Source organism: Camelus bactrianus, chromosome 12, assembly GCF_048773025.1.
Source record: "Camelus bactrianus isolate YW-2024 breed Bactrian camel chromosome 12, ASM4877302v1, whole genome shotgun sequence".
NCBI classification, from domain to species: Eukaryota; Metazoa; Chordata; class Mammalia; order Artiodactyla; family Camelidae; genus Camelus; species Camelus bactrianus.
In genome coordinates, this window is record NC_133550.1 from 64,728,712 (window position 1) to 64,756,558 (window position 27,847).

Sequence of the window (27,847 nt, forward strand, 5' to 3'; positions counted from 1 at the left end):
GGGGACATGAAAGGGCAGGGCTAGGGATTTTGGTAGGGGGTTGTGATGGGTTCTGGTGGTCAGGCTTCCAAGGCATTTGTATAGACGATCATGATCTCAGCTGAGGCAGATATGTATTAGGAAAGTGATGCAGGAAAATGAATGTGAGGCTGTGCCTCAGGCCTCAATTGAGTCCCTGGGACGTGCCCCACCAAGTGTGGGTCCTTGGCTTCTTGCAGGAAAGAATTCAAGAGCGAGCCACAGAGAGGTACATAGTCTATAGAGTACAGGCTGTTTCAGACAGCAAGAGAAAGGAAAGAAAGGTGTGAGGGTTGGGTGCTTAGTTTACAGTAAAAGTAGTTACACACCCCATAGTCAGAGTGCGATCTGTCTTAGAAGGGAGAGTGGCCACAAGGTGTGGGGGGTTGTTAGTTTTTATGGGCTCAGTAACTTTATATGCTTACAAGTGGGAGGATTATTCCAACTACTTTGGGGAAGGGGATCGGATTCCCAGGAACTGGGCCACTGCCCACTTTTTGACCTTTTATGTTCAGCTTTGGAACTATCTCGGCACCTGTGGGAGAGCCACTTACCATGTTAATAGATTACAATGAACCTATAAGGAAGCTCAAGTTCTCAAGGTCTGGAAGTCAAATCTCCGACCATCTTAGGCCTTGATGTTAATTGCTGTTGTTTCTTGAATGGCTGTGCTCTGCCCGCTTCCTTCCTATCGCGAAAGGAATGTTCTTTGTTATATTCAAAGGGCAGCAGCCAGGTGCCTGAGGGAACTTGGAGCAGGAATCTGCCAGATGTCTGGGGATCCCACACTCACCAGGTGCCCTGCCCGCTGTGGCTGCTCCCTGGGCCTTCACCAGCTCCTGGTCCCCCACAGGGGCAAGGGTGGCCATGGGGACTGTCCAAACGTCAGGGTACCGCCGCCCACGTGTCACCGCCCCCTGTGTAGCCCGGGATTTGGGAGGTCCTTTGGCCACAGCCGCCGGGCGTTCTGCTCACAGCCTGCGCCGGGAGGGTACTGGGGTTTCCTAGCGCAAGTCTCCAGAGCGGAAGGTCCCGTCCGGCCAGAACTGAGGACCGGATTCCACTGCCGCTGAGACCCAGCCTGCTGCCCGGAAGACTTTGGCGGCGAGCGGAGGGGCAGGGGGCGGGGCCGGCGGGCGAGGGGCGGGACCTGGGGAGATGGGGCGGGACCTGGAGAGATTAACCGGGCTGGAGTGACCACCGCCGGGAGACTGCGGAGGCGAGCGATGGGTGAAGATTCCTGGTCCCGGGCCCCTTAGACCTAGTGGGATGGGGAGGCCTCGCGTGCGCTTCCACCCGCCCAGCTCCCTACTTGGGACCGCGGAGGGGAAGTGGGTGGAGGGGGGTGCGCCGCTCTCCTGGCTGTAGCAAGTCCTTCAGCATCCCGGGGACCATGCCAAGCCTCACTGGCCGGCTGGAGGGTGCGGTCTCCAGGAACCTGCTGCATGTGGCCTCGCAGGATTCCGGGAGCCCCAAGTTAGAGAAGCAAGCTCTGGGAGTTTGGGGGCACGCAGGTCTCAGGCCCAGCGGGAGGGCACGCAGGGTGGAAAGTTTAGCACTGAGCGGTGGAGGAAGCAGCCCTGACCCGAGCAGGACAGGGACAAGTAGTGCTAGGTGGTCAGGGCCGCGGCCTGGGGTCCTGCCGCCTGTGCTGAATCCTTGCTTTGCCTGTTCTCCCTGTGTGACCTTGGGCACGGACTGCACCTCCCTGTGCCTCAGCGTCTGGGTTGGCGGAGGGAGGGCGATAGTGATCCATCTTACTGAGGGTGTGGGGTGTCGGACCACCCCATCTGGCCCTCAGTGAAGGCTTAGACGGTGTTGGCCATTGTTATTACTCTGTTTACTGCAGTTTTACGGAAAAGGAAACTGAGGCTGAGAACTTGTTTTACTAACTTGCTCAAGGTCACACAGCCAGCAAGTGGTAGAGCCCAGGCCCAGCCAACCCCCAACCTATTCTAGAAAATTCTGCCACAAAGCCTTCCCAAGGTTTTCCTCACCCAGTGGACCAATTTACCTTTCTCTCCAAATATCCCCACACCCACATATGGCTCTCTCCCCATAACCCCCTGGGGGCAGCACGGGAATCTGAGCCCCCTGGATACTGCTAATGCCCTGGACACATTGGGGCACAGAGGAGGGGCTCAGGAAGTGCTGTATTCGGCTTGGTGAATGGTCACTTTTTATTTCAGGTCAGTTCTCAGAGCTGAAGCTAGCTGTGCCTTGGGGCCATATCGCCGCCAAAGCCTGGGGCTCCCAGCAGGGCCCCCCAGTTCTCTGCCTGCACGGCTGGCTGGACAATGCCAACTCCTTTGACAGACTCATCCCTCTTCTTTCGAAAGGTGGGCCTGGGGCTGAAGGGAAGCCAAGGGGTGAGGCAGCGGGACTGCAGGAGAATGAGGAGGGGGAGACGGCTGACCTAGATGCCTTCCTCTACCCTTTACTTCTGTCTCAGACTTTCATTATGTTGCCATGGATTTCGGGGGTCATGGGCTCTCGTCCCATTATAGCCCAGGTCTCCCGTATTACCACCAAAACTTTGTGAGTGAGGTCCGAAGGGTTGCAGCAGGTGAGTAAGAGATGGAGTGTGTATGTTTTTGTGTATGTGTGTGCAAGTGCACGCTAGGGGCCAGGGGTAGGGTGCCCTGGGATGTCCCCTCATCCTTGGAGTGGGGTGTGGTGGCCAGGAGGCAATGCTGGCTTGGGAGTGACTTGGGGTCTGGCCCCAGTTTTGCCAGCAATTCTTGGGTGACTTTGGGAAAGCTGGAGAAAGCTGCCAAGAAGAGCTCGCTTCCTCCTGTGGGTTCTACCGGGGCAGTGGAGCTGGGGCCCCCCTAAACTGGTGTCCTGAGTGGGGCATCCCAGATGCTGGGGAGGGATTTCCAGAGCACAGGGACTGCAGGACGGAGGGCAGAGGGAGTCTAGGCCCATCAAGACCTGGCTCCCTGTGCTTTCAGCCCTGAAATGGAGCCGTTTTTCCCTCATCGGCCACAGTTTTGGTGAGTACACTTTGTCCAGGACCAAACTGGTCCCAGGTGGTGGGGCTGCAAGGAAGGGAAAGGAGTGGGTACACAGGTGCCTTTCCCTTGCACCGCAAGGAGAGATGAGGGGGTCCACTAGACACTGACCTTTGGGCCCTTTCGCCTTAGGCCTTCTCCCAATGTGACAAGGAAAACATGGCCTTTTGAATGGTCAGGTCTGATCCAGGGGCCACCTGGCCCTAGGGAGGGAGCCTCAAGTGTAATGGTGGGGACAGGAGCCAGGCCCTGGACTTGGGGGTGGGTCAGCCCCCTGGGAAGGAGTTTTAGTAGGGTTTTGAGAGCTGGGGAATATCAACTGACTATTCTTTTGTCCCCCAGGTGGCCTTGTGGGTGGAATGGTAAGTAGATTGTTTTGCAGTGACACCTCTGGCCACTGCTCCCGGTGGGGTGGGGAGAGTAGGACGAGGAAGGGGAGGTTACCTGGAAAGAGAAGTGCCTCCTCATAGCAGGAGTTTCAGGCCAGCGTTTTCGGGGCTGGTGCCAGCGTGCTTTGTGGATCCCATGATAACCATTATTGCAGGGAGGTTCCTGTTGGGGAAGTGTTTCAACATTGTCCATCCCTTCTGTCACAGAGAGTCCTAGAGTCCAGCCATCATGCATAAATTGGTGCTGGGTGTGGACTGTCAGGGGAGGGGAGAGGAAGGTGCCCTAAAGGGATAGGAGATTCTTACCGGCCAGTACCCTCCCCCCAGCCTGAAACACTAGTGTCCCCAGGGAAAAGTCTGCACCCCTTTTCCTTCTTCCTCTTCTAGTCATTCTTCCCTTCTTGTGCCACATCATAGTTTTCCTGTGTCTTCCCCGAGATGGTGGATAAACTTATCTTGCTGGACGCCACACCATTTTTTCTGGACACTAATGTAAGAAGGGGGCTTCCATGCATACTGTCACTAGGGGAGACCCAGGTCCCAGGTAGTGGATACCAGGGAGGCGGGAGGAGGTGGCAGAGGTTAGATAAGGGGGTTCGGGGCCCCCCACAGAGGACAGGATTATGCTGTTTGTACCCTAGGAGTGGGCAGCAAAGGGGTGCAGGGACCTTTGTTATCCTTGGAAACCCTGTGTGTGGCCTGGGATCTGCAGAGTGCCCTGGCTTTGATCATGAAGTGGCAGGGATGGGAGAGGGTAGGAGCAGTGGGCTGAGGAAGCTCTGGGGAGCACAGTTTGATAGGCACCGCACTTGTTCTCAGACAAGTGCCTTTGAGCTGTGCACACACTGCACAACTGCACACAGTAGGCCTGAGTGTGGTCTAGTGGGAGGAGTGCTGACCCCTCCCTCCACCACCACCCATGACAACCACCAGTGCTGTCTCTGCATCTGAGTCCTGGCTCTGCTGTTTATCTGCTGTGTGACCCTAGGCAGGTCACCTCTCCTCTCTGGGCCTCAGTTTGCTCACCTGTAAATGTAGGAGGTTGGACTGGAGGACTCAGGAAGTGCCTTCCAGCTCTGCCAGCCCATCATTCTGTTCCCAAGGGCTCGGTCTCTCACAGCTCCTTCATCAGTTTCAGTTTTCTTGTCCATAAAATGACCACAAATTCCATATAGGCAAGAACCATGGCTGTCTCTTTACCACCACGTGCCCAGTCCTGGCACATAGTAAGTGCTCAATAAATGCACACTGTGTGAATGAAGAGTCGTGGGTTACTGCGGTGATCTGAGACTGTGGTGGCCACGGTCTCCCTTCTTTATCAGTGTCATCCACTGAATTCATAGACACAGTGCTCCTGGGGGCTTCCTCCTGGGGGCTCTGGTGAGTGGTCCTCCGTGTCCTGCGTTCCCTGGAGGATGGGTGGGAGCGTGACTTCACATTGCTGCTCCAGGCAGTGGGCTGTGGATAGGGCCAGGTCGTTCCCAGAGTGAGCTGGGGTGAAAATGGGTGCACTGGAACCCTGGAACTGTTCCCCCTCTGCCATCTCCTCTCCACCATGTGGAGTAATAGCGTTAATTAAAACAGATGGCATTGCCAACCCTGAATGGTCCGTGACTTATGGACCCTAATAGTGCACCTTGGCCAAGCGCTGGGCAGTTGACGGAGATTTCCTTTCCCCTCCGTCATCCAGCCTGATCCCTCCAGCTGTCTCCGGCCACAGACCGGACTGGGCTGGGTGTGGCTGAGGCAGACAACTTGCTCCGGATCACAGGGCTAGCTAGCAGGGCCTGATCCCTCACTGGGTCAGAATGCATCGCGGGCTAAGAGGGGTGCAGCTGAGGGTGGAGGGTGGGGCTGGGGGTGGGACTGGGCCCCTTTGCAGCCAGGAGCCCTGCGCACCCAGCAGAACCCACGAATCCTCAGGAAATAGAGAACTTGCTGACCTACAAGCGGAGAAACACAGAGCACACGCTGCAGGTGGAGGCCTCCAAGAAGCCCTCGAAAGTGGTCAGCCAGGAGGCGATGCTGCAGGGGTGGGTGCTGGCGGGTGAGACGGGTGGGGTCGGAGGCCTGGGGGAGCTGGGGACACTGAGGGGGGAAATCCCCACGGAGGAAGCTTCCGTCTCCTACTTACAAATCCACACCAAGCCTGTTTCTCTCTGCGCTCCCCGGGCGGCAGGCCTCCTGGGGCTCCTCAGATGCCCCAGCTGGGACTTTACCTGCCTTCATTCTTCCCTCTCTGGAGCCACGCCCTTCACCCCATCCCTCCACATGCTCTCTGCCCTGCTACACACACACACACATACACACCACTGATGTGAATATCCCCATCTATACTGGCCCGTGTCCTTTGAGGGGTGGCTTCCCCTTCCCTGCCCTCCTCTCCTTTCATCTCCTGCCCCAAGGCACCCAGCGTCCTTCTGTCTCCCTCAGGTTCCTGAAGAATAACAGTCACGTGGGAGAGGAGTGCGGGGCTCTCCTCCTGCAGAGAGGGACCACACAGGTGGCCACAGGTAAGGGACTCGCTTCCCGAGCCCATTGCTATTGGCACTTCTTAATGAGAAGTGATGATCGCTAAGCTTTTTCACTGCTTGCTCTGGACCAGACATACTAAGTGCTTTGCAAAAAGTAGTTCATTTAATGCTCCCACTGCCCTATACTCATCCTATTTAGAGCAGGAGAAGCAGGCTTAGGTGCCGGGTCAGACGGCAACTGCACATCCCGGAGAGCCACGTCCTGTGGGGACCTTGATCAGGGGTCTTGGGACTGAATACTGCTCTGCTGATCTTGTGCGGTGGGTGCCCAGTCCAAGACTAGGCTTTGAGGACTCCTACGGGGCTAGTGACTTTGAAGAGGTTTTTCAGAAGGGAGAATTGGAGTTGGTGGTACCTTGGCTTCAGGGCAGCATCAGGCCTGTGTTTTCTACACTTTGTTTCATTCAGGAAACCCAAGTCTGCTCTGTGCCCATCCCCAAGCGAGGCTGTAGGAGTCTTGGTGGGCAAGAGCAGACGCCCGCCGTATCCTGGTGGCGCAGCACCTGCTGGCATAGCTCCATGGGGCGGCCGCCCACAAGTGCCCTCGCTGGCTATGTCTCCCCCAGGAGTTGCGCAGGGAGGAGGCTCTGCTGCCTCAGGCGTCGTGGGCGAGCCCCTCCCCGGCACCAGACTCCCTGGTCTTCTTGGATGAGTTCAGTTTATAAGGAGCCAAATGAGGCAAAGATCAAAGACTCAAGTGCCTGTGGGACTGAGCAAGTTGTGGAATCACTCCACCTGCTGTGGTGAGGCCGCAGGAAGTGATGGGGCCTGGGCACGGAGACGGCGCTCCCAGTGGTTATCATGTGGGGGACTCGAGTCCAGCATGGCCAGAATTCCCAGTTGCTCAGAAGAAGTCAGAGATCTGCTGTGTTGTAATTTCCCCCCAGAAATTGCCAGTGCACCGTGAGGTCAGATGGACTATGCCTAAGGAGGTTTTGTGAGCTGCTGTGGGGGACTACCTTAGTTATCGCCTCTGAGCCTTTGCCCCTCCCTGCAGATCTGTCGGGGGGAAGGGAGGTTGTCTGACGTCCTGGATGTGCTGGCACAGATGGCTGGCCTGAGGGGCCCCGGGCGCAGAAGTGGGCTAATCTGGAGTAAGACACGTCCCTGACCAAGCTGGGGAAGCCGATCAGGCCAGGCTGGGGTCACGTGAAACGGTGAGCACAGACGCTGAGCCAGTTGTCAAGAGGGTGGGGAGAAGAGGGAGGAGGGTGGGAAGGGTACTGGGGCAGTGGGCAGGTGGCTGCGTCTTTGTGTCCCGACCAGCCCCTCTGCAGTAGTGTGGCCCTTTGAGGCCTGGGGTTAACCTAAAAGGACACTAAGCAGGCTCCCAGACCCAGCCGAGCTGGGGGACAGTGAGGGAGCCGGTGCTCCAGGCTCCTCCTGAGCCCTTTCCCTCAGGCCCCAGACCCCCTCACAGCCCCCATTCCATTCTGGAGCAGGACACCTCCATCATCCAGTGACCCCCCCAAAATCTGTATTCCTTTCCTAGGGCTTCTGTTAAAAAGTCCCACAGACAGGGCAGCTTAAACAGCAGACATTTATTCTCTCCCAGTTTTGAGGCTAGAAGCCCGAGACCAAAGCACTGAGGGACTGTGACAGGCTGCCCTGCCTCGCCCAGCTTCCGGTGGCCTCAGGCTCGCCTTGGCTCATGTGCGGCCCTCTCCCTGCATTTTGCAAAGTGTTGGGTGAGAGCGCACTGACAGAAACAGCAGTGAAGGAGTCAGGATGCGGGGCCGAGTTTGTACTTTGCTCTTCGAAATAGAAGGGTCTGGGTTGGCCTCGCGGAGAAGGTGACTTCTGAACCCAGTGACTCAGGTGAGCTTCCAAGAAAGGCTTCGAGACATGAGCTTCATCCGGCTTGTGGGAGAAACAGGAGGCAGTGAGCCAGGGCGAGGAGGGAGGCCAGCTCTTGTATGACCCACCTCGTATCCGCGTTCCCATCACAGCCCTGGCCCAGGCCTCCTGGGAACAAGCTCGAGGTGTTGGCATAAGGGAGGGAGAGTCCAACTATGGTTGGGGTTAATGACCAAGGATAGGGGTGGATGAGTGGGTACAGTTCAGTGGTAGAGTGCATGCTTAGCATGCATGAGGTCCTGGGTTCAATCCCCAGTACCTCCATTTAAAAAAATATATTAAAATTGAAAAATGACCAAGGACAGCCCTCTGTCAGTGTCCAGCCCTTGCAGCCAGCCTACCATGGAGGATGCTCAGACACTTCACAAGCTGGGCTGTTCTGGGGCTGCAAGCATGATTTGTTTTGACTTGTGCAGTTTAAACACAAAAATTTGGCATGAGGGGGATTTTTCAGTAGGTTGGTTGTATTTAGCATAGAAAGGTTTTATGTAAAAATGGAGATTTCCAGTTTCTTTTGACAAATGGCAACACATTCTGCATTCCCCATGGGCACCAGCAGCTGGGCAGAGAGCCGGTGGCCATGTGAGCAGGTGGTGTACCCTCTCTGCCCTGCCTCTGTTGGCATTTGAGTCCATGACCTTGGCAGGCCCCAGCAGAAGAAGACGGGTGGTGTACCAGCTTCCCAATAGCTCCGTGTGTTCACCAACACAGAAGCTCCCCAAACTCTCAGGTTCAAGGATGTTTATGGGGACTCAGTCACGTACCATGATTGATTATTGACTGAATCTCTAGCTCCTCTGCTCTTCCTGAACGATCGGGGGCAGGGCTGAAAGTTCTAAGCTTCTAATCACGGCTTGATCTTTCTGGTGACCAGCCCCCATCCTGAAGCCATCCCAGAGCCCACCAAGGGTCCCCTCATTAGAACAAAAGATGCTCCTATCACCCAGGAAATTCCAAGGAATTTAGGAGCTCTGTGTCAGGAACCTGCGTTAGTGACCAACTGTTAGGTTAAAAGATACTCTGAGCACTTTTACCACTTTAGAAGATGACACATTTTTACAAACTCTGGCCAGGAGCCAAGGACCAGGATGAAAAAATATGTTTCACAATATCATAGCCTCAATATCACAATATTATAGCCTCTAGTTATTGGCTATGGCAGGAAAGGAGGGAGTCTAGGGTTCTGATAATACGTCCTGCATTCAAAACGATTGTCTTATAAAATGTGCGTTTCATGCAACTTTTCCAGGTGGGCGGGACTGAAACCCTTGGAGGGGGCATCACTCACAGGTCGCGGGGGAGCCCCAGGCGCTGGTGCAGAGTCCACCCCTCCTGGCTGTGCCAGGCCTCTCCTCCTTGGGCTGGACCCAGCCTCATCCCTCCTTGCTTCCTTCCCAGTAAAGCTGAGATGCTGACATCTGCCTCTGTATGGTTGTTAAGGGAATTCAATGAGATAAATTGGTGCGAAAGCCCTGTTCCCCTGGCTTTTGGCGCTTGGTGACTGTGGGGTTGGAATCTAACTGAGGAAAGTACTGAACACCAGTCTCTTTCAAGTCCAGAAATGCCAGGGCCACTTGATATTTGGACTCATTATTTAAGTGACATCTGTGCTGGCCCACTGGGCTGAGAAACACAGTTCCTGCCCTCACAATGATCGCTGTCACAGGGGAGGCAGGCAGAAGCAGCCAGCTGTGGGAAGGCCACGGCAGGTCAGGATGTGTCAGGTGGAAGGAGCCTTAGAAGAGCTGGAGGACTTGGCTGAGGGGAGGAGCAAGCCTCAGGGCAGAGAAAACAGCATGATGGGGGAACCCCAATACCTTGGGGGTCACCCCCCCACCAGATAACCTCTTTTTAAGTCTTTTCACGTCTTCTGAGCAGCTGAAGCCCAGGCTGGGAAGAAGGAGGGCAGTGAGCCTGGGGCAGGGGACCCAGGGGTCACCCCCAGTCCTGCACACACAGCGGATCCAGTCATCTGTGCAGGGAGGTCATGGCAGGAGCCGGAGGTGGCCCAGAGGCCTCGGCCTTGGCTTCGTGAGGCTGAGAGGATCTAGTAGTGCGGCAACCAGAGAGTCTTCCAGTTGCATGGTCCTTCTAAGCATCTGAGTCATAAATGCCTGGCTAAGAACCTCTGTCAACAATTAATCATCTAAATTTATCATCTAAAAGTTCCATAATCTCTAATTAAAGGGGGAAACTTATTTATGGAAAATAGCTCTCTTAATGTTTCCATAATTGTTTCTTTCTCGGAAAGCCACTTTGTATGCAAACATCAGTTTTCCGGCAGGGAGACCTAACGTCCCTCCCCTGATGGACCCCTCCCCTTAAACCCTCTCCCCCGTGGGATTGATGGTCTTCCAAAGTGCTGGGCAGAGATGCCAGCCTGGTTGTCATTTATTTTTGTTTTTTAATTTACTATTACTTTTTTTGAACAGGTGCTAGGTCATATGGTTTAAAAATTCCATACCCTCCTGTTTAAGTTTGTTCACGTCCTTCCTGTATTTTCTTAGATAAATGCAAACACTTGCAAATATATGCCTTCATCTCCCTCTTACAACCGGGCCTCACTGCAGAGCTGGTTCTGCAGCCTCCTTGCTACCTGTACTTACCATAAATCTTGGAGATTAGGTCACATCTTCTTCACAGATGCAGAACGTTCCCTGTATGACTGTCATCACCAATTTAACCAGTTCCCTACAGAGGACGCTAAGTGTTTCCAGTTTTCGCTGTTACAAGCAAGGCCACACTGCATAGTCATGTTCTTGGCTTTGCGGAAGTGTTAACAACCTATATAGTTCGTGGACACACACACAGATTAAAACTACATTGAGATATCATTTCTCCCCTGGCAAGAGGTCCTAGGTTTCAAAGGCATTGCCAGGTGCCCTCCATGGCTGTCCCTTAGCACTCTGGCCTGTGTTTGTTGGATGAAAGGCCTATGTGCCCGGCTGTCACTAGGTTGGAATTCTGTCCACTTTATGGGTGAGAAGTTATATCTCAATGTGGTTTTAATTTGTATTTTCTTTTTACGATAATTTGCATTTCTCGTTTTTTTGTTTGTTTGTTTAGTTGGTTGGTTCTTTCCTGAGAACTACATTCCTGTCCTCTTGTCCATCTGTCTAATGGGTTACTGGTCTTTTCTCAGTTTTTAGGAAATTTTCATATGTTGGAGAGATTGAATTACAAATACTTTTTCCCAGGTTGTCATTTGGTTTTGCTTAGAGTTTTTTTTTGTTGTTGTTTTTTATTTATTTCCCCTTGCAATGCAGAATTGTTTTTAGTGTAATTGAATTAGGTCTTTTTTATGGCTTTTGCAGGTTGAGTCATAGTTAAAAGCTCGTGTTTGATTCTGATACTGTTCGGGGCGGTTGGCATTTAAACATTGGACACATTGGGGATTGATCTAGAGGACAGGGTGAGGTTTGGATCTACCTTTGTCTTTTTCCAGATGGCTCCTCAGTTGTAATTCCACTTTATAAAAGTCTGCCTGTCTGCACCCTCACCGGCATAAGGGGCAGCCACATCCTACCCTGGCTGCCCGTCTGTCCTGGCTCATCTCTGGGCCTTGTTTCTGTCTTTCTGTGAGTCTGGCTGTCTGTCACTTGCCAGCACTGCATGGGGTAGATTACTGAGGCCCCACGGTGGGCTTAATGTCTATAGGGCAGTCTCCTTTCCTGGCTCTTTTTCAGTTTTCTTGCTACATTGTTTTTTCTGATTTATTTTTCCATATGAACTCTAGAACCAAGTAGTTTAGTTCCCCTCCAAAATCCTGTTGGTGCATATGTGTACATTTAACTAATAATAATATTATTAATAATAGTAATCACAGTAGCAGTAATGTGCCCATCACCCAGCCAGAGAAGAGAACAGCACCTGTTCCTCTGAGCCCTGGCCACCCCTGATGCCACTCCCTCTCTGACACCCGAGGAAAACATCTACTCACTCGCTCACCAAGTGCTTTCTGAGCACCTGCCGTGTGGCAGGCTCCATTCTTGTTCTCGGGCCTGGGGACTGAGCTGTGAATAATGGACCAAACTCCTTGTCCTCAGGGAAGCTTAAGGCTTCTCGGAAGAAAGAAGCAGCAGAAGGTAGACACTAGAGCTTGTTAGAAAGTGCGGGAGTCATGGAGAAAAGTAATCAGAGGGGGCGGAGGGGCTCGGGCGAGATGTTTGTGAGTTTAAAGGGGTCATCAAAGAGGACTGGCTGGGACGGGGGTGTTTGAGCAAAGACGTGTAGGAAGGAGGGGGCCGCCTTACTTCTCTTGGGCAGCACGTTTGTGGGGTTGACCCCCTACTCTCCGCGCTGCTGGCATTGGGCCGGGTCTGAGGGTCTGTGCCTCCCTGACGCCCTGTGGCCACTTCCTGAGGGACACTGTCCAGGCAGGAATTGCCAGGTGTCCATCCTCCTGGGTGAGGCCAGGTTGCCCCCGTTGGAACTGTCAAGTGGAGATGGGACCACCCAGGCCTCGACCCCTCCCACCTTTCTTTTTTGGCTCAATTTCTCTTCAACAAGTGATGATGCGATTCTTAGCTGTTGGGTACCTCCTGGTGCGTAAAGATCTGAATGAACATTGTAAGGTTCTCAGAGATGAGACTGCAATGCCAGGTGGGTCCTGTTCCCACCACCATCATCCTGTACTGCCCTCTGGGGTGGCCCTGGCTGAACCCCAAGAGGACGTTGGGGGTGGTCCCCGCAGGTCCGGGCTGAAGAAATGAGCCCTGGCTGAAAGGGCCTGGGGTCCCCGGGGAAGCCGAGCTGAGGCCCCGTCTCTGTGCTTCCTTCCAGGTCTGGTGCTGAACAGAGACCGGAGGATCGCCAAGGTGAGTACCGCCGTCTTCCTGCCCCTTCACAGTTTGCCTGTCAGCCTCTTTCTTTTTCTTCTTTTATTGTAGTAACATAAATATAGCATAATATTTATCATTGTAAAACCATTCATAAGTGTGCCTCTTAGTGGCATTGAATACATACATTCACGATGTTGTGCAACCATCACCCACCACCCCCAAATTTTTTATCATCCCCAAAATAAAACCTCCATACTCACTAGACACCAAGGCACCCTCCCCCAGCCCCTGGCAACCGCCATTCTGTTTTCTGTCTCTGTCAATTGACTCCTCTAGGGACCTCATATAGGTGGAATCATGCAGTATGTGGCTTTTTGTGTCTGGCTTCTTTCACTTAGATACTGTTTTCAAGGCTCATCCACTTGAGAGCGTGTGTCAGAATTTCATTCCTTTTATGGCTGAATACTGTGGATGTACCATTCATCCACGGATGGTCACCTGGGTTGTTTCCACCTTCTTGGCTGTTGGGAGTAACGCTGCTGTGAACGATGGTGTACTGATATCCATTTGAGTCCCTGCCTGCAGTTCTTTTGGATGTACACATAAGAGTGGGACTTTTGTGTCACATGTGAGGCCAATGTTTAACCTTTTGAGAAACCGTCAACCTGCTTTCCATAGTGGCTGCACCACTTCACAATCCCACCAGCAAAGTGTGAGGGCTCCAATTTCTCCACGTCCTCACCAACACTTGTTATTTTCTGTTTTTTAAATTGCAGCCATCCTAGTGGGTGTGAAGTGGCATCCTGTCTCTTTAGAATCATCAGTCTCCTAATGGCAAGGGCTGGGGCAAGGGAGCGGATCCTGAAGTTACCATGTGTCCCAAATGGCGCTGGCAGGAGTAGGGCTGCACCAGGGTTTGCTCTGCCCCTGGGAGAGGTGTCGGAGCGGGTCAGAAGCGTCTGGGGCTCACAGCAGGGGCCCCTACTCTTCTCCCAAGTGCCTCATGTATGTGTGCTCCTGGAATCCTCACCGTGGCCCTGGAGGTAGGAACTGATGTGATTTGATAGTAGAACAAGTCCGTTCTCCTTGTTCTTTTAAGCATTTTCTTGGCTCTTCTTGTGTATTTCACTTCCAAATGAAGTTTAGAATGATAAACTTCTGTTAAAAATTATATTGGGATGGCATGGAATTTGTAGAGTACTTTGCGAATTCAGTTATTATAAAAATTATGAATAAGGATCACCTGGCTTACAGTAAAGACACCACCCCAATTCCGTGGGGACTGGGCAGTGGGTTATCCAGAGGGAGAAGTTTGACCCTAGATCCCTGCCTCACACTATGCACAAAAAATTAACTCAAGATGGATCATGGATAAAATATGAAAGGTACTACAGTGAATGTTCTAGAAGAAAATAGAGGAAATGGCCTTATGACCTTGAGGTAGACAAATACATTTTAAGTAGAACAGCACACACACATATCATGAATTAATGAAAATATTGATAAATAGGGCTTTATTAAAATTTAGAATTTCTATTCATCAAAAGACAATTTTAAGAGAGGGAAAGGGCAAGCCACAGACTAGGAGAAGACATTTAAATGCATAGGTTTGCTAAAGGACTCACGTCCAGCATGTAGAAGGAACCCCTACAAACCAGTAAGATTAAAGACTGACAACCTCATTTTTAACAACTGACAAGATGTGAGCAGGCACTTCTTTTTTTGTATTAATGGTTTTTTAAAAGATTGTTCTTTCTCTATTTTATTTTTTTCAGTGAAGGGAGCATAATTAGGTTTATTTATTTATTTTCATAGAGGTACTGGGAATTGAACCCAGGACCTCATGCATGCTAAGCATGCCCTCTACCACTGAGCTATGCCCACCCCCGCACATCTTGAAAGAAGCCACCCAGATGGTCAGTAAGCCCATGAATGGTGCTCAACGTCGTAAGTTATTAGGACAATGCAAATCAAAGCCCCAGTGAGATACCTCCACGCCCTGTCCAGAACAGCTGAAACTGGGAGGCCTGACAGTAAATGCCAAGTCTTAATGCAGAGGTAGAGCAACCAGGCTCTCCCACACTGCAGGAGCAAGTATCCCTTGACGCAACCATTTTGGAAAACTGTTTGGCAGGAACCACTAAAGCAAAACATGCAAATTCCCTGCCCAGTAATCCCGCTCCCAGATAAACGCCCAGCAACAGTGTGCGCTGTGCGCTCCAGACGATGTAACGGGAATGCTCCTGGCAGCTTTACTCAGTAGCCCCGAAGTGGAATCACCCAAATGTCCCTCAGCAGTAGAGTGGAGCACATGTTATACATTCACACAGTGGAACACAGGCATGAAAACAAACCACACACATTTACAGAGTGAAAGCAGCCAAAACCAAAAGAGAACAACACCTGGTGTGATTCTTTGTATATGAAGTTCAGAAAGAAGCAAGATGGATCTGTGGGGCTGGAAGTCAGAATAGGTGGTGTGCTCGGAGAGAAGCCCCGGGGAGCCTGCGGGCGCAGCGGAGCTCCAGGCCTCCTTGGGGTCACGGCGGCCCGGCTGCACTCACTGTCCAAGGCCACGAGCAGCAGACACTCAGGTCTGTGGACTTGGCTGTCAGTTACGTGTGAACTACAAAGGAGAAATACAGATCAAGGACTGAAAGTGGACAAGGAAAACAAGGTCCCAGGAGGGGTGGAGAGGATGAGAAAAAAGAAGCCAGAAAGAGAAAGTATGCACCCAGCAAGCCGTCCTCAAAGGCTTTCTTGGAGAAATGCCCTTGTGTTGTCGCTTTTGAGGAAACTGCACACAGCCAGGCTTGTGTGACATTTTCATGTCTGGAGACATGAGTGGAGGTGACATCCCTCAATCTCTGCCGTGGGGACCAGCATATAATTGAGTTGAGGGCCTGACCGAGCCTGCAAGCCATAGAGCCCCCGTCCTGGCGGGAGATGCCTGTTAAGCAAGGCTCGGGTCCGGTGGAGGGCAGTCCGGTCCGGGAGTCCGCGCCACCTGAGTCCTGGCGCCACCTCCCGGGAGCTGCTGGCGGCAGCGCAAGCACTTGGCCTCTCGGATCCTCCCAGGGAGATCACACGTGCATGTCTGGGTCCTCAGACGTGCCTGGTGGATGATAAGGGAACCTGTTTCTGGACAAAGCACCCGAGGTTATTGTAGCCTGAGGAGCAGCAAGCGGCTGGGAGGGATCAGGGCAGAACAAGGACAGTGAGTGTTCAGGGCTGTGACCAGATAGCTGTGGGGTGCGCTCTCCCAGGAACGGTCCATGCATCGCAATGGGACAGGAGTACCGCGCATGATGTGACAGAGCCCATCCGTAGGGGGCGCCTGCCCTCGGGGACTTCTCGGACTACAGCAGCGCAGGCCAGAGTCCATCTGAAAAGAGCGAAAAGCAGCGAGTGAGATCAACCTTATTAATATTTTCTCGCTCCGTGTATCCCAGATGTTACCATTGCAGCACGTAATCAACATAAAAATTACTGAGATGTTTGATGTGACTTTTTCATACTAAGTCTTCAAAATCCAGTGTGCAGTTTATACCCACAGCACATCTCAGGCCGGGCTAGCCCCTTCTCAAGCACTCAGTAGCCACGTGTGACTGACGGTTATTACCGTGTGGACAGCAGACTCAGACCTCTTCAGTGGTCCCAGGACAGGGACGTCAGGGCTGTGATGGAGGCCAGCGGGGGCTGTGGGGACATCAAGGTGTACTCTTTCTGCACGGTGGCTTAGCAAATTTCTTCCTCATTGGAACGGTCAGTGGAGGTGGGTGAGCTCTGCTTGCAGAGTCCAGGGCCCAGGGTGGCTGGGCAGCACTGCAAGGCAGCGCGTGAGACAGGACAGGAGGTGTGGAGGGGCCACACCTCAGCCCTAAAATCAAAGCCCAGGAGTAGCCCAGGTCACTTCTCTGTGCTTAGTTGTACGGCGACCCTTGGCTGAGGGGATTCTGGGAAGTGCCCTCTGGCTGGGCAGCCACGAGCCCAGCAAGGACAGATGCAGGGGGAGGACGACTCTTCGGCCTGAGGGAGTTAAAGAGCCCTCTGCTGAGGAGGTGATGTGCCTGGGCACGGGGCGTGCTCCTGGGTTAAATGGCCAAAGGAGTCCCCTCTTTCCCTAAAAGAGGATGAGTCTTCACACCCACAGCAGTGCTGGTGCCTTGTGGTGAGAATTCTATGGTTTTGTCTCTGCAGATAGAGCATTGCTTAGATTTCGTCAGCAAGGAGCTGTTTGAGCACTACATCAGGAAGCTGCAGGCCCGCGTCCTGCTCATCAAGTAAGTCTGAACCTAGTGCCCCAGACAGACGGGAGTGCCAGCATCTCCAGTGTCACGCTGCCGTCTTTCTTGGTTAGCACCCCCGCAGCTGGTGTGTGGAAGGCAGGGCGATGGGAGGGCTTGGGCGGCAGGGAATGGCAAGGACTACACCACACCTTCAGCAGGTGTCCGTGGAGGGGACACCCGGGTAAGGCAGAGGCTGGCAGACACTACAGTCTAGCCTTCGCTGTACCAAATCCTCCAGCCCCTGCACCCCTCGCATCCCCAGGCCTACACTTCCTCCATCTGCCTTCCTCCCCTCCCCCACCCCCCAGCCAGAAGCCATCCACTGCCCCTGGGTCCCACAGCACAGCGAGATCCCACATCCACAGCTTAGATGCCACCCCCAACTCCACCACAGCCACGCTGGACCATGGCATGCTCGAGGCAGAACTGTGACTCCCGGGGACACATCTGTCTCAGGTGTCGAGCACAGGGGTTTAGAAGGCATGCACTTGAGGTGCAAATCCAAACCACAGTGAGATACACTGCACACCCTCTAGGATGGCTAGACTCTAAAAGTGAGATAAGAAGTGTGGCAAGGATGTGGAGAACCAGAACCCTCACTTTGCTGTGGGATTGTAAAATGATGCAGTCACTTTGGAAAATAGTCTGGCAGCTCCTCGAGCCATTAAATTACCAGGTGACCATATGACTCCGCAGTTCCACTCCTAGGTATGAATCCAGCACCTGTCCACACAACAGCTTGTACTGACAGCTCATACAGCAGCCTTCAAAACAGAGTGCATAGTGCTGGAGGCAACCCAAATGTCCATCAACGGACAGATTAGCAAAACGTGCCTTATCCGCACAATGGACTGTTTTTCAGCAATACAGTGCAGTGAGGCAGTGATACACACATGGATGAACTGTGGAAACACTATGCTAATTGAAAAAAGCCATTCACAAAAGTCCACTTAGTGTGTGATTCTATTCACATTTAAGTCCAAAGAGGGACCTCTAGAGGCAAAGCTGAGCAGTGGTTATGCAAGACTGGGAGCTGTGTGTGTGGTGTGTGTCTGAAAACTACAGGTTTGGGATTTTTTTTGAGGTGATAAATGTTCTAAAATTGATGATTGATGGTTACACAACCTTGAGTGTACAAAAATCCATGGGATTGTACACTTTAAATGGCTGAAATGATCCCAATAAAGCTGTTAAAAAGATCCCAGCTCTGCCATTTGGTGGCTGTGCCCGTGGGCAGGACTGTTGAGACAAGCCTGAAACACTTTGCTTGTGGGGGCCGCGGTGAGCTCTGAGTGCCAGTGGGGAATGGACGACTCAAACGTGAATTAAATCTGGTTCAGAGGGACCCAGCTGTGGGAAAATCAGAGGGAGCCCAGGCCTGTTTTCTTAAAGCCTGGAGCCCAAGGGAGGGGGCAGAATGCAAGATGGTCCGAGATGAACCTTCCTCCTCCGTTTTCCAGGGCAACCCAAGGATATCATGATGTGAGGAGAGAGAATGATGCCAACACAGAACCCATGCTGTTCAAGATCGGTATGCTGAGAGCTGTCCTGAAAGAGGTGGGTGCGCAGGGCTCGGGTGGCTGGGGCCTGGGGCGGTGCCAGGCTGCTCTGGGCTCCACACCTCACCCACCCCTTTTCCTGCCTGCCCTGGTCTAACAGGTGACCCCCAGGAGCTACCAGGCCTCACTCCCTGCTATGGTCAGTCCGAGACCTGGGGTCAATTGTAAATCAACATATTTTTCATTGGCAGAATCTTCCAGTTTTATTGTCCTCATATATCCCCAGGCCAAGCCCAACTCAGCAGCCCCATAATTTCCTAGGGCCCCAAATGGGAACAGATGACCAGTCCCATCAGTAGGTGCTGGCCTCCAAGTTGGAGGGCTGGGACATGTGACTTTGACCCTTCCCTGCGGCCTGTGCAGATAACTTGGCATTGTCACAAAAGGGAAGCCCCTGTGGCTGGCTGGCCAGAGGGCCGTGCCTTCCTGTCTTGTCGGCCTCTCTCCTGGGCAGGAGCAAGTCTGAAAGGCTGCTCATTCTGCTTTTTCCAAGCGGACCTTATATGATGATCAGAACCAGTAGCCCTGACTACTGGCCCCCTCCCCAATCTAGCTCTATTACCTCAGCTCCGAACGGCCTAGAACCCCGGGCTTTAGGCTTTTCCCCCCCAGCAGGCCTTTCTCACTGGCCAGGCCCTGAATCACCCAGAGGGTGCAGTGACTGGCTGGGGCCTGCAGAGCTGTGGGTCAGTCACTGCTAAGGCTCCTGGTGTGGGACACTTGGAATCTCGGGAGGCAGTAGGCACGGGAAAGCACCAACATGCCCTCGGCCCCCTCCTCTGTCACCTCACCACACATCCCCTCCCTCCCCCAGCGGTTCCAGTTTGTGGAAGTCACAGGCAATCACTACGTCCACATGAACCAACCCCAGCTCGTGGCCAGTGTCATCAACTCCTTCTTACAGAGCAAGGAGAGGATCCCAGCTCAGCTGTAGCCCCGGGGCTACGAGACCTCCTGCTTAGCACGGGACTCCCAGCTCCTGAGCCCAGGCCAGGCGTGGTGGGGACAGGCCTTCCTGATCCTGAAGACCAGCATGGCTGGCACAGAAGCTTGTGGCAGAGTTGAGGAGGACATGCCAGGATTCTGACTTTAATACCTGTGACTGCAAGGGGAAGACGGTGTCTGGATTTGGGGGGTTATCTGTTTTGTGAGCGGGTTGGGGGGGGGGGCTAGGACAGTCCCACCCAGCTTTTGTGGCCTTTACTTGCTGCCCAACTGAATGAAAAATAAAATGCCCTTGTATTCTCACTGCCTGCAGGGGCTTCTCCACTGGGGAAAGGGGAGAATATAGCAGACACTTAGCCCTGAGAGGGAAGTCCAGAGACCGGCTGGGAACAGAGCTCAGGGGAGGGAAGGAGCCACTTCCTTGGCCAGTGGCTTCCTGAGGCCAAGTCCTTGTGCTGGGCAGGCTGCGCCGGTGCTGGGCCCCAGGACTGCTCGAGTACAGGAACCGAGGGGGGGACACTGCCTTTCACCCAACCCTGCCCAGGCTCAGATCTCTGGGGCTGTTTGACACGGTGGCCCATCGGCCCGGGCATAGCCTCTGTGATGAGAGTTTCAGACCCTCGTGTCCTCGCTGGCCGCACGCTGCCACCTGCTCACCAGCCCTCTCCCCAGCGCCCTCGGCCGGTAAGGCTCAGTAGGGTCGGAATTTGCGCTGGGCCCGCATCAGCTCGATCCTCTGCTTGTCCTCCTCAAACTTCTTGCGCAGCTGCGCTAGATCTGGGGCAGGAGGGGGACAGGAAACAGGCCAATCAGACAACCTGGCTCTGTGGGAGCTGCCCCCCGCCGCCCCTCCCCGCAGTCCCACTCCCCGCTGGGGAAGCTCAGCACGGCCTCCCCACTTGCCTCCACTGTGGGAAACGGGTGTGGACTGCAGCCCCGTCAAAGGACGGAGGCTGAAGTGGAGAGGCCGGCCTGCCTTAGTTTTCAGACAGAAAATGCACTAGGTCAAAGGAAAGGCACAGAGAAAGCAAAAAGGCACTTGCTCCCTCACCGCTCCCAACACACACCCCAGGGTGAAGGATGAAGGGTGTGAGGAGGCTGGGAGACCCCCAGAGACACCTCTCCCAGCCCCTCCCACTGCAGCTGTCAGACCAGAGAGGATGCTGGGAAGAAGCAAAGGGCCTCGACCCCAGAGAGCCACAGAATTCAGACGGTGGCTCTGACCAGGTCAGGGAGGTGTGTGGGGTCTTGAGCCTGAGGGAGAGAAGGCTGATGGAGGCCCAGTGTCGGGTGAATGTAGAGGAGAGGCGAGCAGAGTGAAGGCGCGAAAGGAGGGATGGGCAGGGTGTGGGGAGGAGCAGTGAGGCAGACGAGAGCAGTGAGACTGGGTGATGCGTCAGCAGCGGCCACAGGCCTCATCCATGGCCTGGGCACCCAGGGCAGGGTCTTGGGGCGCGCCCTTACGCTCCATCTTGGTCTCGCGGTGCTGCCAGGCGTAGAAGTTGAGCAGTTCCTTGCGAGCCCGCTTCCGCCTCTCCTTCTCCAGCACCCGCAGGCTGGCCGCCTCGGTCCGCGGGAGCACAGGCCGCCGGCCGCGGCGGGTCACCTTCACCCAGCCCTCCTCATCGGGGACCCCTTCCTCTTCCTTGGCCTTAGCTTCCTCCTGCAAGGAACAGGACCCTGGGATGGGCAGGCACCTGGGGCCCTCCCTGCCGCCCCTGGAACCCTCTAGCCGCCCCTCTCTCCCCTCCACACCCAGGACACCCAGCACTGCTGCTCCCTCCGCGCGGTGTTAGCAGCCGAGGTGGGGCAGGGGTGACGTGCCAACGCTGCCTCCTCCTCCACCCTCCACCGTCCGTTCCTTCAGGCCATTTAGAGACTAGGTGTCACCCAGACAGGAGGTCCAGGACTCAGCAGAGGAAGAGGGAATCCGGGCTCTACATGATGACCAGAACAGGCTGCCCCTGGAAGGGTCCCCTTGGAGCCACCAGGACACCTATAGCAGCACTGTCCCATGGCCACACAAGTGACATCCGTGCCAAGGCCCCACCTCGGCTATCTTCTTGTCGTACGTCTCCATGAACGTGTCCACTTCCACCCTCAGGGCCTCGGGGTCCGGCACCGAGTCTGCGTAGTCTCTGATCCACTCTGAGGGAGAAGGGAGCAAGGGAAACGGGGATTCCTCAGGCCCGACTGTCAGGGCCCCAGCCCAGGACCTGGCAGGCCAGCCAGGCTCTTCTCACACGGGCTGCAGGGGTGAGACTTGTGGGCCAGGGCCCAGGTGGTGAGGAAGATCCTAGTGGTGGCAAGCTGGGCCCTCACCTCTGCTCACCCCGGGCACCACGCTCAGGCCTCCCACAAGCAGTTCTCAGGGCAAGTAGACGCGGCAGACACTGCCCCACAAAGGTCCCCTCCCCAACCCAGCGGGGAGGCGCCCGCGGTACTGACTGTGAATGCCACTCTTCACAGGGTGACTCTCTGTCGAGACCAGCAAAGGGCCCTTCAGTGCCAGGGCAGCTGACACCCCACCTGGCTTCTGGAACACCACATAGGCCACCTGGAACCCCTGGGGGGAAGGAGAGACGTCAGTTCCCGGAGCCTCCCCTAGCCTGGCCCAAGGGCTCCCACCTATCCCCAGCCCAACTTGTCACCAGACAGGGGAGACGCTGGGCTGCTCCTGGACGTGAAGACAACCAGGAGGTTGCCCGAGTCCAGGGGTGAGGCGGCCACCCTCCCAGTTATCCCACTTCTTCACCAGGGAGAGGTGAGACACTTGGGGCCTTTCTTCAGGTTGTGGGAAAGACTCAGTGCAGAGCCTGCTCTCCCTGGGCCAGGAGTAGATGGACAGATGAGGTGCACACTAGTTTAAACTCCACTAAACAGGAGGGGGTGTGGGCTCAAGGGACACAAGGAAATGAGACCAGGGCCACTGAGCCTAAAGAAGAATTGACTTCAGTGTGGGAAGCAGAAGGGGAGCTCAGGGAGGCCCCTCAGGGCAGAGATCTCTCTGAGCTTTCACCCAGGACAACAGCGAGCCGGACAGGAAGCTAACAAACCTGGGAAAGGAGTGGAGGCCTTTTACATGACAGCCCTCCTAGACCACACACGGCCAGGACTGGTCTAACCACAGGGAGTGCTCGAAAGTCCACTGCCACCCCTGATGCCACCTTCCCCTCACACACAGGGGACATTGTCCTAGCCCCACCCCACACCCTCATTCGAGCAGACCCCAGTACTGGAGGCTTACCGGAACTGGCTTGGGGTAAAAAAACCTTGACTTTGGCTCCTTTGGGCTCTCAGCAAGGTCCGGCTTCTCCTGTAACTCCACAGACTGCACAGGGCCGCAGGGGGAGAGGAGGCGGGACAGGCACTCCTGCATGGCCGGAAAGAGGCACAGCGTGAGCAGCGCAGCCCGAGCGGCTACAGGGCCCTCTGGAGCTGCCAGGGGACCAGTGGCCAGGCCACACGGGAGGGAGGAGACGGAACGTGACATGGAATTCAGGTAGAAGCTTTTTGGCTTTACGGCCGAGGACCCGGCTGGAGGCATATGCCTAGGTGTGCTTGGTTTGTTCTTGAAAGGGATATCTCCCTGTGAAAGGCCATCTTGCTGAAAGATCTGTCTTTCCCTATCAGTTTCTCAGAGTGAATGATCCCTAAAGTAGGGGTGGGTTGTAAGCTTTTAAAAAAATCATTGCAAGAATAGGTGGGGACATTTTTGCTTTTCTTCTGAGTATTCTGATTTTATGAGACAACCAACTAAGTTTTACTACCTGAATCAGCCATTTAAAGAGTAAAATCTACCCTGTTGGAATGAGGATGGTGGTTATCCTTGGTAGGTGCAGGGGCACAAGGGGATTTCTAGGGCACGGGTGATGCTCTGCGTCTTGATCTGGGTGCTGATTCACAGGTTCGTTCAGTTTGTGAAATGCCGTGAGCTCTGCACTTTGGCCCGGGCCCTTCTCTGTATACACTAGTCTTCAATAATGATTAAAAAATGACACCCTCTTCTCTGTTTCTTTCTCTCTTTAATGTTAGAGGACTCTCTTAGAAATGATTTCTTTTCTTGAAAAAAAAATTCATCTAAATAAGGCCCTTAGTTTCTCTTCTGTAAATTAATGAAATACTAAATTTAACAGTTTTGTGGAAAAAAAAATTAACAGACATGCCTGGATAGTAAATTCAGAGGTAATTTTATTTTCTTCTACTTTTCCTATCTTCTACTATAAACATGGATCAATTTTTAAGACAATGATTATGTTGTCACACATCACACAAGTCGTTAGCACAACTCACAATACTCAAGAAAAAATGGCTGAGACCAACTGTCTCCGTCTTAGTATGGAATTACACTAGACAGAGACAGTTACGCATCAACTGCTTTAAGCAATAGGACACTTAAGCTGTATTTTAACGGTAACTAATCAAGGGGAAAAACATGTAATTCAAACAATTATGGATAATATATAAAAAGCTCTGGGCTCCTTAGAATTTCATTTTTTAAAACACATCTTTAAAAAGCCTATTTCCTGGGTTGAAGTGGGGTAGAGCTCAGTGGTAAAGCTCGTGCTTAGCATGCACGAGGTCCTGGGTTCAATTCCCCAGAACTTCCATTAACAAAAAAATAAATCAAATTAAAAAATTCTTCAACACAAACAATTTCCTGTCACAAGAGAGGCAGCCTTCTAGATACCACAGGCCTTCAGTTAGCTGCTTCCATCTCACTACTAAGGATTTGGTAGGGGGGTCCCGTTGGAGCCCAGCTCTGCCTGGAGCCCCCACCCAAGCCTCAGTTTCCCTCCCAGACACCAGCTTACCTCTGTGCAGTATGGAGGCACATTGAGGACAAAAAGGGTCCGCTTCTGAGGCCAGGAAGACTTAGTATCTTCTCGAACTCTGTGCTGTCTTATGTAGAGGTAATGAGAAGACTGCTGCTTTTCAGAAAACTTGATTGGAATGGCTGGAAGGAAAATCGGGGTGGGGAGAGATGGCATGAAAGTCAGGTTCAGGCTGTCCCTTTCTGGTCCTGTGTGTCCATCCATCCATCCTCCACTGAGCCCTTCCCATGGGCAATGCCTGTGCAGGGCGCTGTGCAGGCTGTGAGAGTGAATGAATAGCTAATCTGCCCAGGAGAGGCTCTCAAGCTGGTGGGAGAGAGAATGTAAGTGAGGAACGAAAGGAGAGAAGTTCAACCTCTGCTGCTTTTGGGGTGAACACTCAAACCTTTACCATGGCCAGGGGCCCGTGCGACCCTGACCCCCTCTGCAACTTCTCACACCGTTCTCCCCACACCACGCCACACACTGGCCCCGCTGGCCTTCTCTGTTCCCCCAATAAGCCAGGGCCTCACACATACTGTTCCCTTAGCCTGAAACATCAATCCTTGTTCCTCCACCCATTCTTCAAGTTTTAACTTCACTCCCTCCGGAGAGCCTTACTTGCCAGGTTAGATCCCCCTTCTTAACTTCTCTCACGGTCTCTAAGTCTCCATTTGTGTGATTACTTGGATAATCGGTGGCATTCCCATCAATTTTAACCCTAACAAAGCTAAGGACTATTCTCGGGTTTTCTCACCACTTTCTTCAGGGCACAGTGAGGATATAGTTGCAACTCCTGCCCTCAGGAAGCCCACATGATAAAGGGAGAAGACAACAAGAAGTAAGCAGGTAACAAAGTTGTATCAGCTAGGAAGGAAACACAGAGTAGTGGTGATGGGTGATGGGTGGCAGAGGCTTTTAGATAGGCCATCGGGACCACCTCTTTGAGGAAGTAACATTAAAGCTTAGACGAGAATGACATGAAGCCATGTAACAGGGTAGTGCTGTCTGACAAACTCTAAGGAAGAAGACAAAAATCCCGAGGGTGTAAAGAGCTTGTGGTCTCCGAGAAACAGAAAGACAGAACTATAGATTAGCAGAAGCCAGAATATGTGGGGCCCCGCAGGTCAGTTTGGATTTTGTTTATGTGCTAACTTTGGCCACTGGAGGGAGCTCAGTGGGTATTGAGGGGGACATAGGTGGACGTGTGAGGCAAGATCTTATTTAAATTTGACTTTAGAAAGAACATTCTGGCACCTGGGTGGAGAAGAGAAGGCAGGGATAGGAACAGAAGCAGGAGAACCAGTGAGGAGGGCACACAACAGCTCAGGTGAGAGCTGAAGAAGGCTGGACTACGAATTGCCAAGAGGTGCTAAGTGGATGGGCGCACCTTAGGGGGAGAGTGTAGACGGACATAGGTGGGTTCACTCAAGGGAAGCGCTGGCCAAACTAGGCTCGTCCCGGGCGAGTGGAACCAGACAGGAACAGGGCACCGTGTGTGTCTTGAGGGGCCCGGGGCTCAAGCCCAACCGTGCGGCTGCTCCTGGGGACCCCGAGCCTCCTTCCGACGAAGCCTGGCCGTCCCACGTCCCTGCGTCCTACAGCCCCTCACCTGAGTAGCCCGGCGGGCTCAGAATCTCCGTCTCAGAGGTCCCAGCCGCACGCTTCCTCCTGCGCGCCACCATCTTGCCGACCGGAAGCCGCAGGGGCCGCCGGGAGTTGTAGTTCGGCGCTAGGTGCGGGTAGAGCGTTTCCGTGACGATGGCGCCGCGTTGGGGCGCCGCCCTCTCGGTTCCAGGCTGGCCTCTCCGAGCCCTCTTTTTCCCCTCACATGCCCCGCCCCACTCCCTCCCGCCCCGTCTTCCTAGGGCCCCACTTTATTTGCTCGGAATAAAGTCAGCGAATGAATGTAGGAGTAAATGGCGTAGACCTGAGCCGTTCACGGGGGCGAGCTCAACTTTCTATTCATTCATTCATTCATTCATTTTCATTCCACAAATAGCAGTGAATGTGCCTGGCACTGTCCTAAGAGATAGGGATACAGGGGTGAAATAAAATATAGCCTTCTCGGAGTTTATATTCTAACGAGGGAAAGAAACAATAAACACATGAAGAAGCAAAATACAAACTATATGCGTCAGTGCAAAGTCCTGAAGAGAAACTGAAGGAGGATGGGGAGCGTGGTGAGGAGAGGTGTAATTTTAAATAAGGTGAAGACCTCATTGAAGTGACATTTGAACAAATACTGAAGGAAGTAAGGGAGCAAGGCATTCAGTGAAGAGTATTCTGGGCAGAGGGAACTGGCAAGAGGCGCTGGGGCTCTACCTGGTGTGGTAGAGAAACAGCAGGGAGAGCAGGGTGGCCAGAGCACAGCGAGCCAGAGGAACAATCAGGGAGGGGGCAGGGGGCTTGGCCGGTCAGGTAGGATCAGGTAGACCACTGGAAGCACTTGAACTGTTACTCTGAGAGTGATGGGGGTCACTGTGGGATTTTGAGCAGAGAGGAGTGATATGTAAACAGTCACTTTGGCTACTGTATTGCAGTTAGACCGTGGGAGGGCTAGGGCAGCCACGGGGGCCTTTAGAACACTATCAAAATAACCTAAGAGAAAGATGATGGCTTGGTCACCAAGGAAGTGGCAGTAGAGGTGATGAGAAGGAGTCGGATTCTGGGTATGTTCTGCATAATTCCAATTCGGATTTGCTGGCAGGTTGGATATGCAGTGTGAGAAAAAAGAGAAATCCAGGACTACTGCCAGGTTTCGGTGTCTGAGCAACTAAGAAGAATGGTGTTGTCATGTAATGAGATGGGAAGACGATAGGAGAGGTGGACTTGGAGCAGGAGGGGGTGCGGTCAGATCTGGACTTGACTGCAAACCACACTGAGATGCCCTTAGACATCCCCGGGGAATGTCAGGTGGGAAGAGAGGTAGGAGACTGATGATCAGAGGAGAGGTCTGACTGGGGGAAATACATGTGGGAACTGGCGATGTACACACATCATTAAAAGCTATGAGAGAAGGTGTCATCAGCCAGGGAGTGAATGTAGACAGATAAGTCCAAGGACTCCATCTATCTGGTGACCAAAGGCCCACTCAGATCACATACTCAACTGCCCTTGAAACTTCTAGTATTCCCCTTTTCCCAGTTTACAGTTACTTCTTGGAAATGGCCATGGGTCCCTTTGGGGAATGCCTGGGGGAATTACCACTGCAAATGTTCGCTGTAGCATTACAGCATTCTTCGTAAGAGGACCCAGCCTCCCTTTCAGTGACCTCTGAGTCTGAGGACTGACTTGGGCCTGGAAACTGGGTGAGGGGTTGAGATTTTTCCATTAGCAGGTGGCACTAGCTTTCTGTTTACTGTTTTCCATCTTTTTTGATGATTAAAAATATCATGGTTGCCATAGTCCCTGGGAATACCATGGTCTACTAGCCATCAGCACAGAGCCCTGCAGGCCCAAGCTCCCTGGCTGCCAGTTGGCCTTGCCCCTGTCCTGATGTCTGACAGCAGAAGAAGATGGACTTCCCTGCTCAAGCAGAAGGAGCAAATTTATCCTTCCTCTGCCTTTTTGTTCTATTTGGGCCCTCAACAGATTAGACGATGCCCACCAACAATGGTGAGGGACATCTTCTTAGCCAGTCTACA

The 27,847-nt window shown here is 53.3% G+C and overlaps 2 protein-coding genes across 6 annotated transcripts; one reads left to right on the forward strand and one right to left on the reverse strand.

Annotated features, from left to right (window-relative positions):
- Positions 1 to 1,144: 1,144 nt before the first annotated feature.
- SERHL2 (serine hydrolase like 2) lies at positions 1,145 to 19,689 on the forward strand. Of its 5 annotated transcripts, none has more exons than XM_010960202.3 (12): positions 1,145 to 1,248; positions 2,208 to 2,357; positions 2,471 to 2,584; positions 2,973 to 3,014; positions 3,375 to 3,394; positions 3,839 to 3,913; positions 5,345 to 5,454; positions 5,855 to 5,934; positions 12,595 to 12,629; positions 16,794 to 16,876; positions 18,343 to 18,439; positions 19,256 to 19,689. In XM_010960202.3, the coding sequence occupies exons 1-12, from the start codon at positions 1,245 to 1,247 to the stop codon at positions 19,373 to 19,375; spliced, it is 930 nt and encodes a 309-aa protein (XP_010958504.1). In that variant the 5' UTR covers positions 1,145 to 1,244; the 3' UTR covers positions 19,376 to 19,689. The 5 variants fall into 5 exon arrangements, with proteins under 5 accessions (XP_010958504.1, XP_045376551.2, XP_045376552.2 ...); XM_045520595.2 differs by lacking the exon at positions 1,145 to 1,248 and adding an exon at positions 1,255 to 1,532 and having other exon boundaries at positions 3,860 to 3,913; XM_045520594.2 differs by lacking the exon at positions 1,145 to 1,248 and adding an exon at positions 1,256 to 1,532.
- On the reverse strand, positions 18,632 to 25,909 carry RRP7A (ribosomal RNA processing 7 homolog A). The gene is made up of 7 exons (XM_010960205.3): positions 25,813 to 25,909; positions 24,201 to 24,343; positions 22,634 to 22,759; positions 21,835 to 21,952; positions 21,437 to 21,534; positions 20,851 to 21,049; positions 18,632 to 20,163 (listed from the first exon to the last, which is right to left on the reverse strand). Exons 1-7 carry the CDS (start codon positions 25,883 to 25,885, stop codon positions 20,078 to 20,080), a joined length of 843 nt encoding a protein of 280 aa, XP_010958507.2. The 5' UTR covers positions 25,886 to 25,909; the 3' UTR covers positions 18,632 to 20,077.
- Between the last annotated feature and the right edge of the window lie 1,938 nt (positions 25,910 to 27,847).

Bases quoted from the DNA above. Each gene is read 5' to 3' on its own strand.
- RRP7A (XM_010960205.3), bottom strand. From the start codon at position 25,885: ATGGTGGCGCGCAGGAGGAAGCGTGCGGCTGGGACCTCTGAGACGGAG. The intron at 21,535-21,834 runs GTCAGTACCGCG...CTTCTCCCTCAG, and splicing joins TGTGAAGAGTGGCATTCACA to AGTGGATCAGAGACTACGCA. The intron at 20,164-20,850 runs GTAAGGGCGCGC...CTCCTGCCCCAG, and splicing joins CCGCGAGACCAAGATGGAGC to ATCTAGCGCAGCTGCGCAAG.
- SERHL2 (XM_045520594.2), top strand. From the start codon at position 1,412: ATGCCAAGCCTCACTGGCCGGCTGGAGGGTGCGGTCTCCAGGAACCTG. The intron at 3,015-3,374 runs GTGAGTACACTT...TTTGTCCCCCAG, and splicing joins CCTCATCGGCCACAGTTTTG to GTGGCCTTGTGGGTGGAATG. The intron at 18,440-19,255 runs GTGGGTGCGCAG...TCCCTCCCCCAG, and splicing joins TGAGAGCTGTCCTGAAAGAG to CGGTTCCAGTTTGTGGAAGT.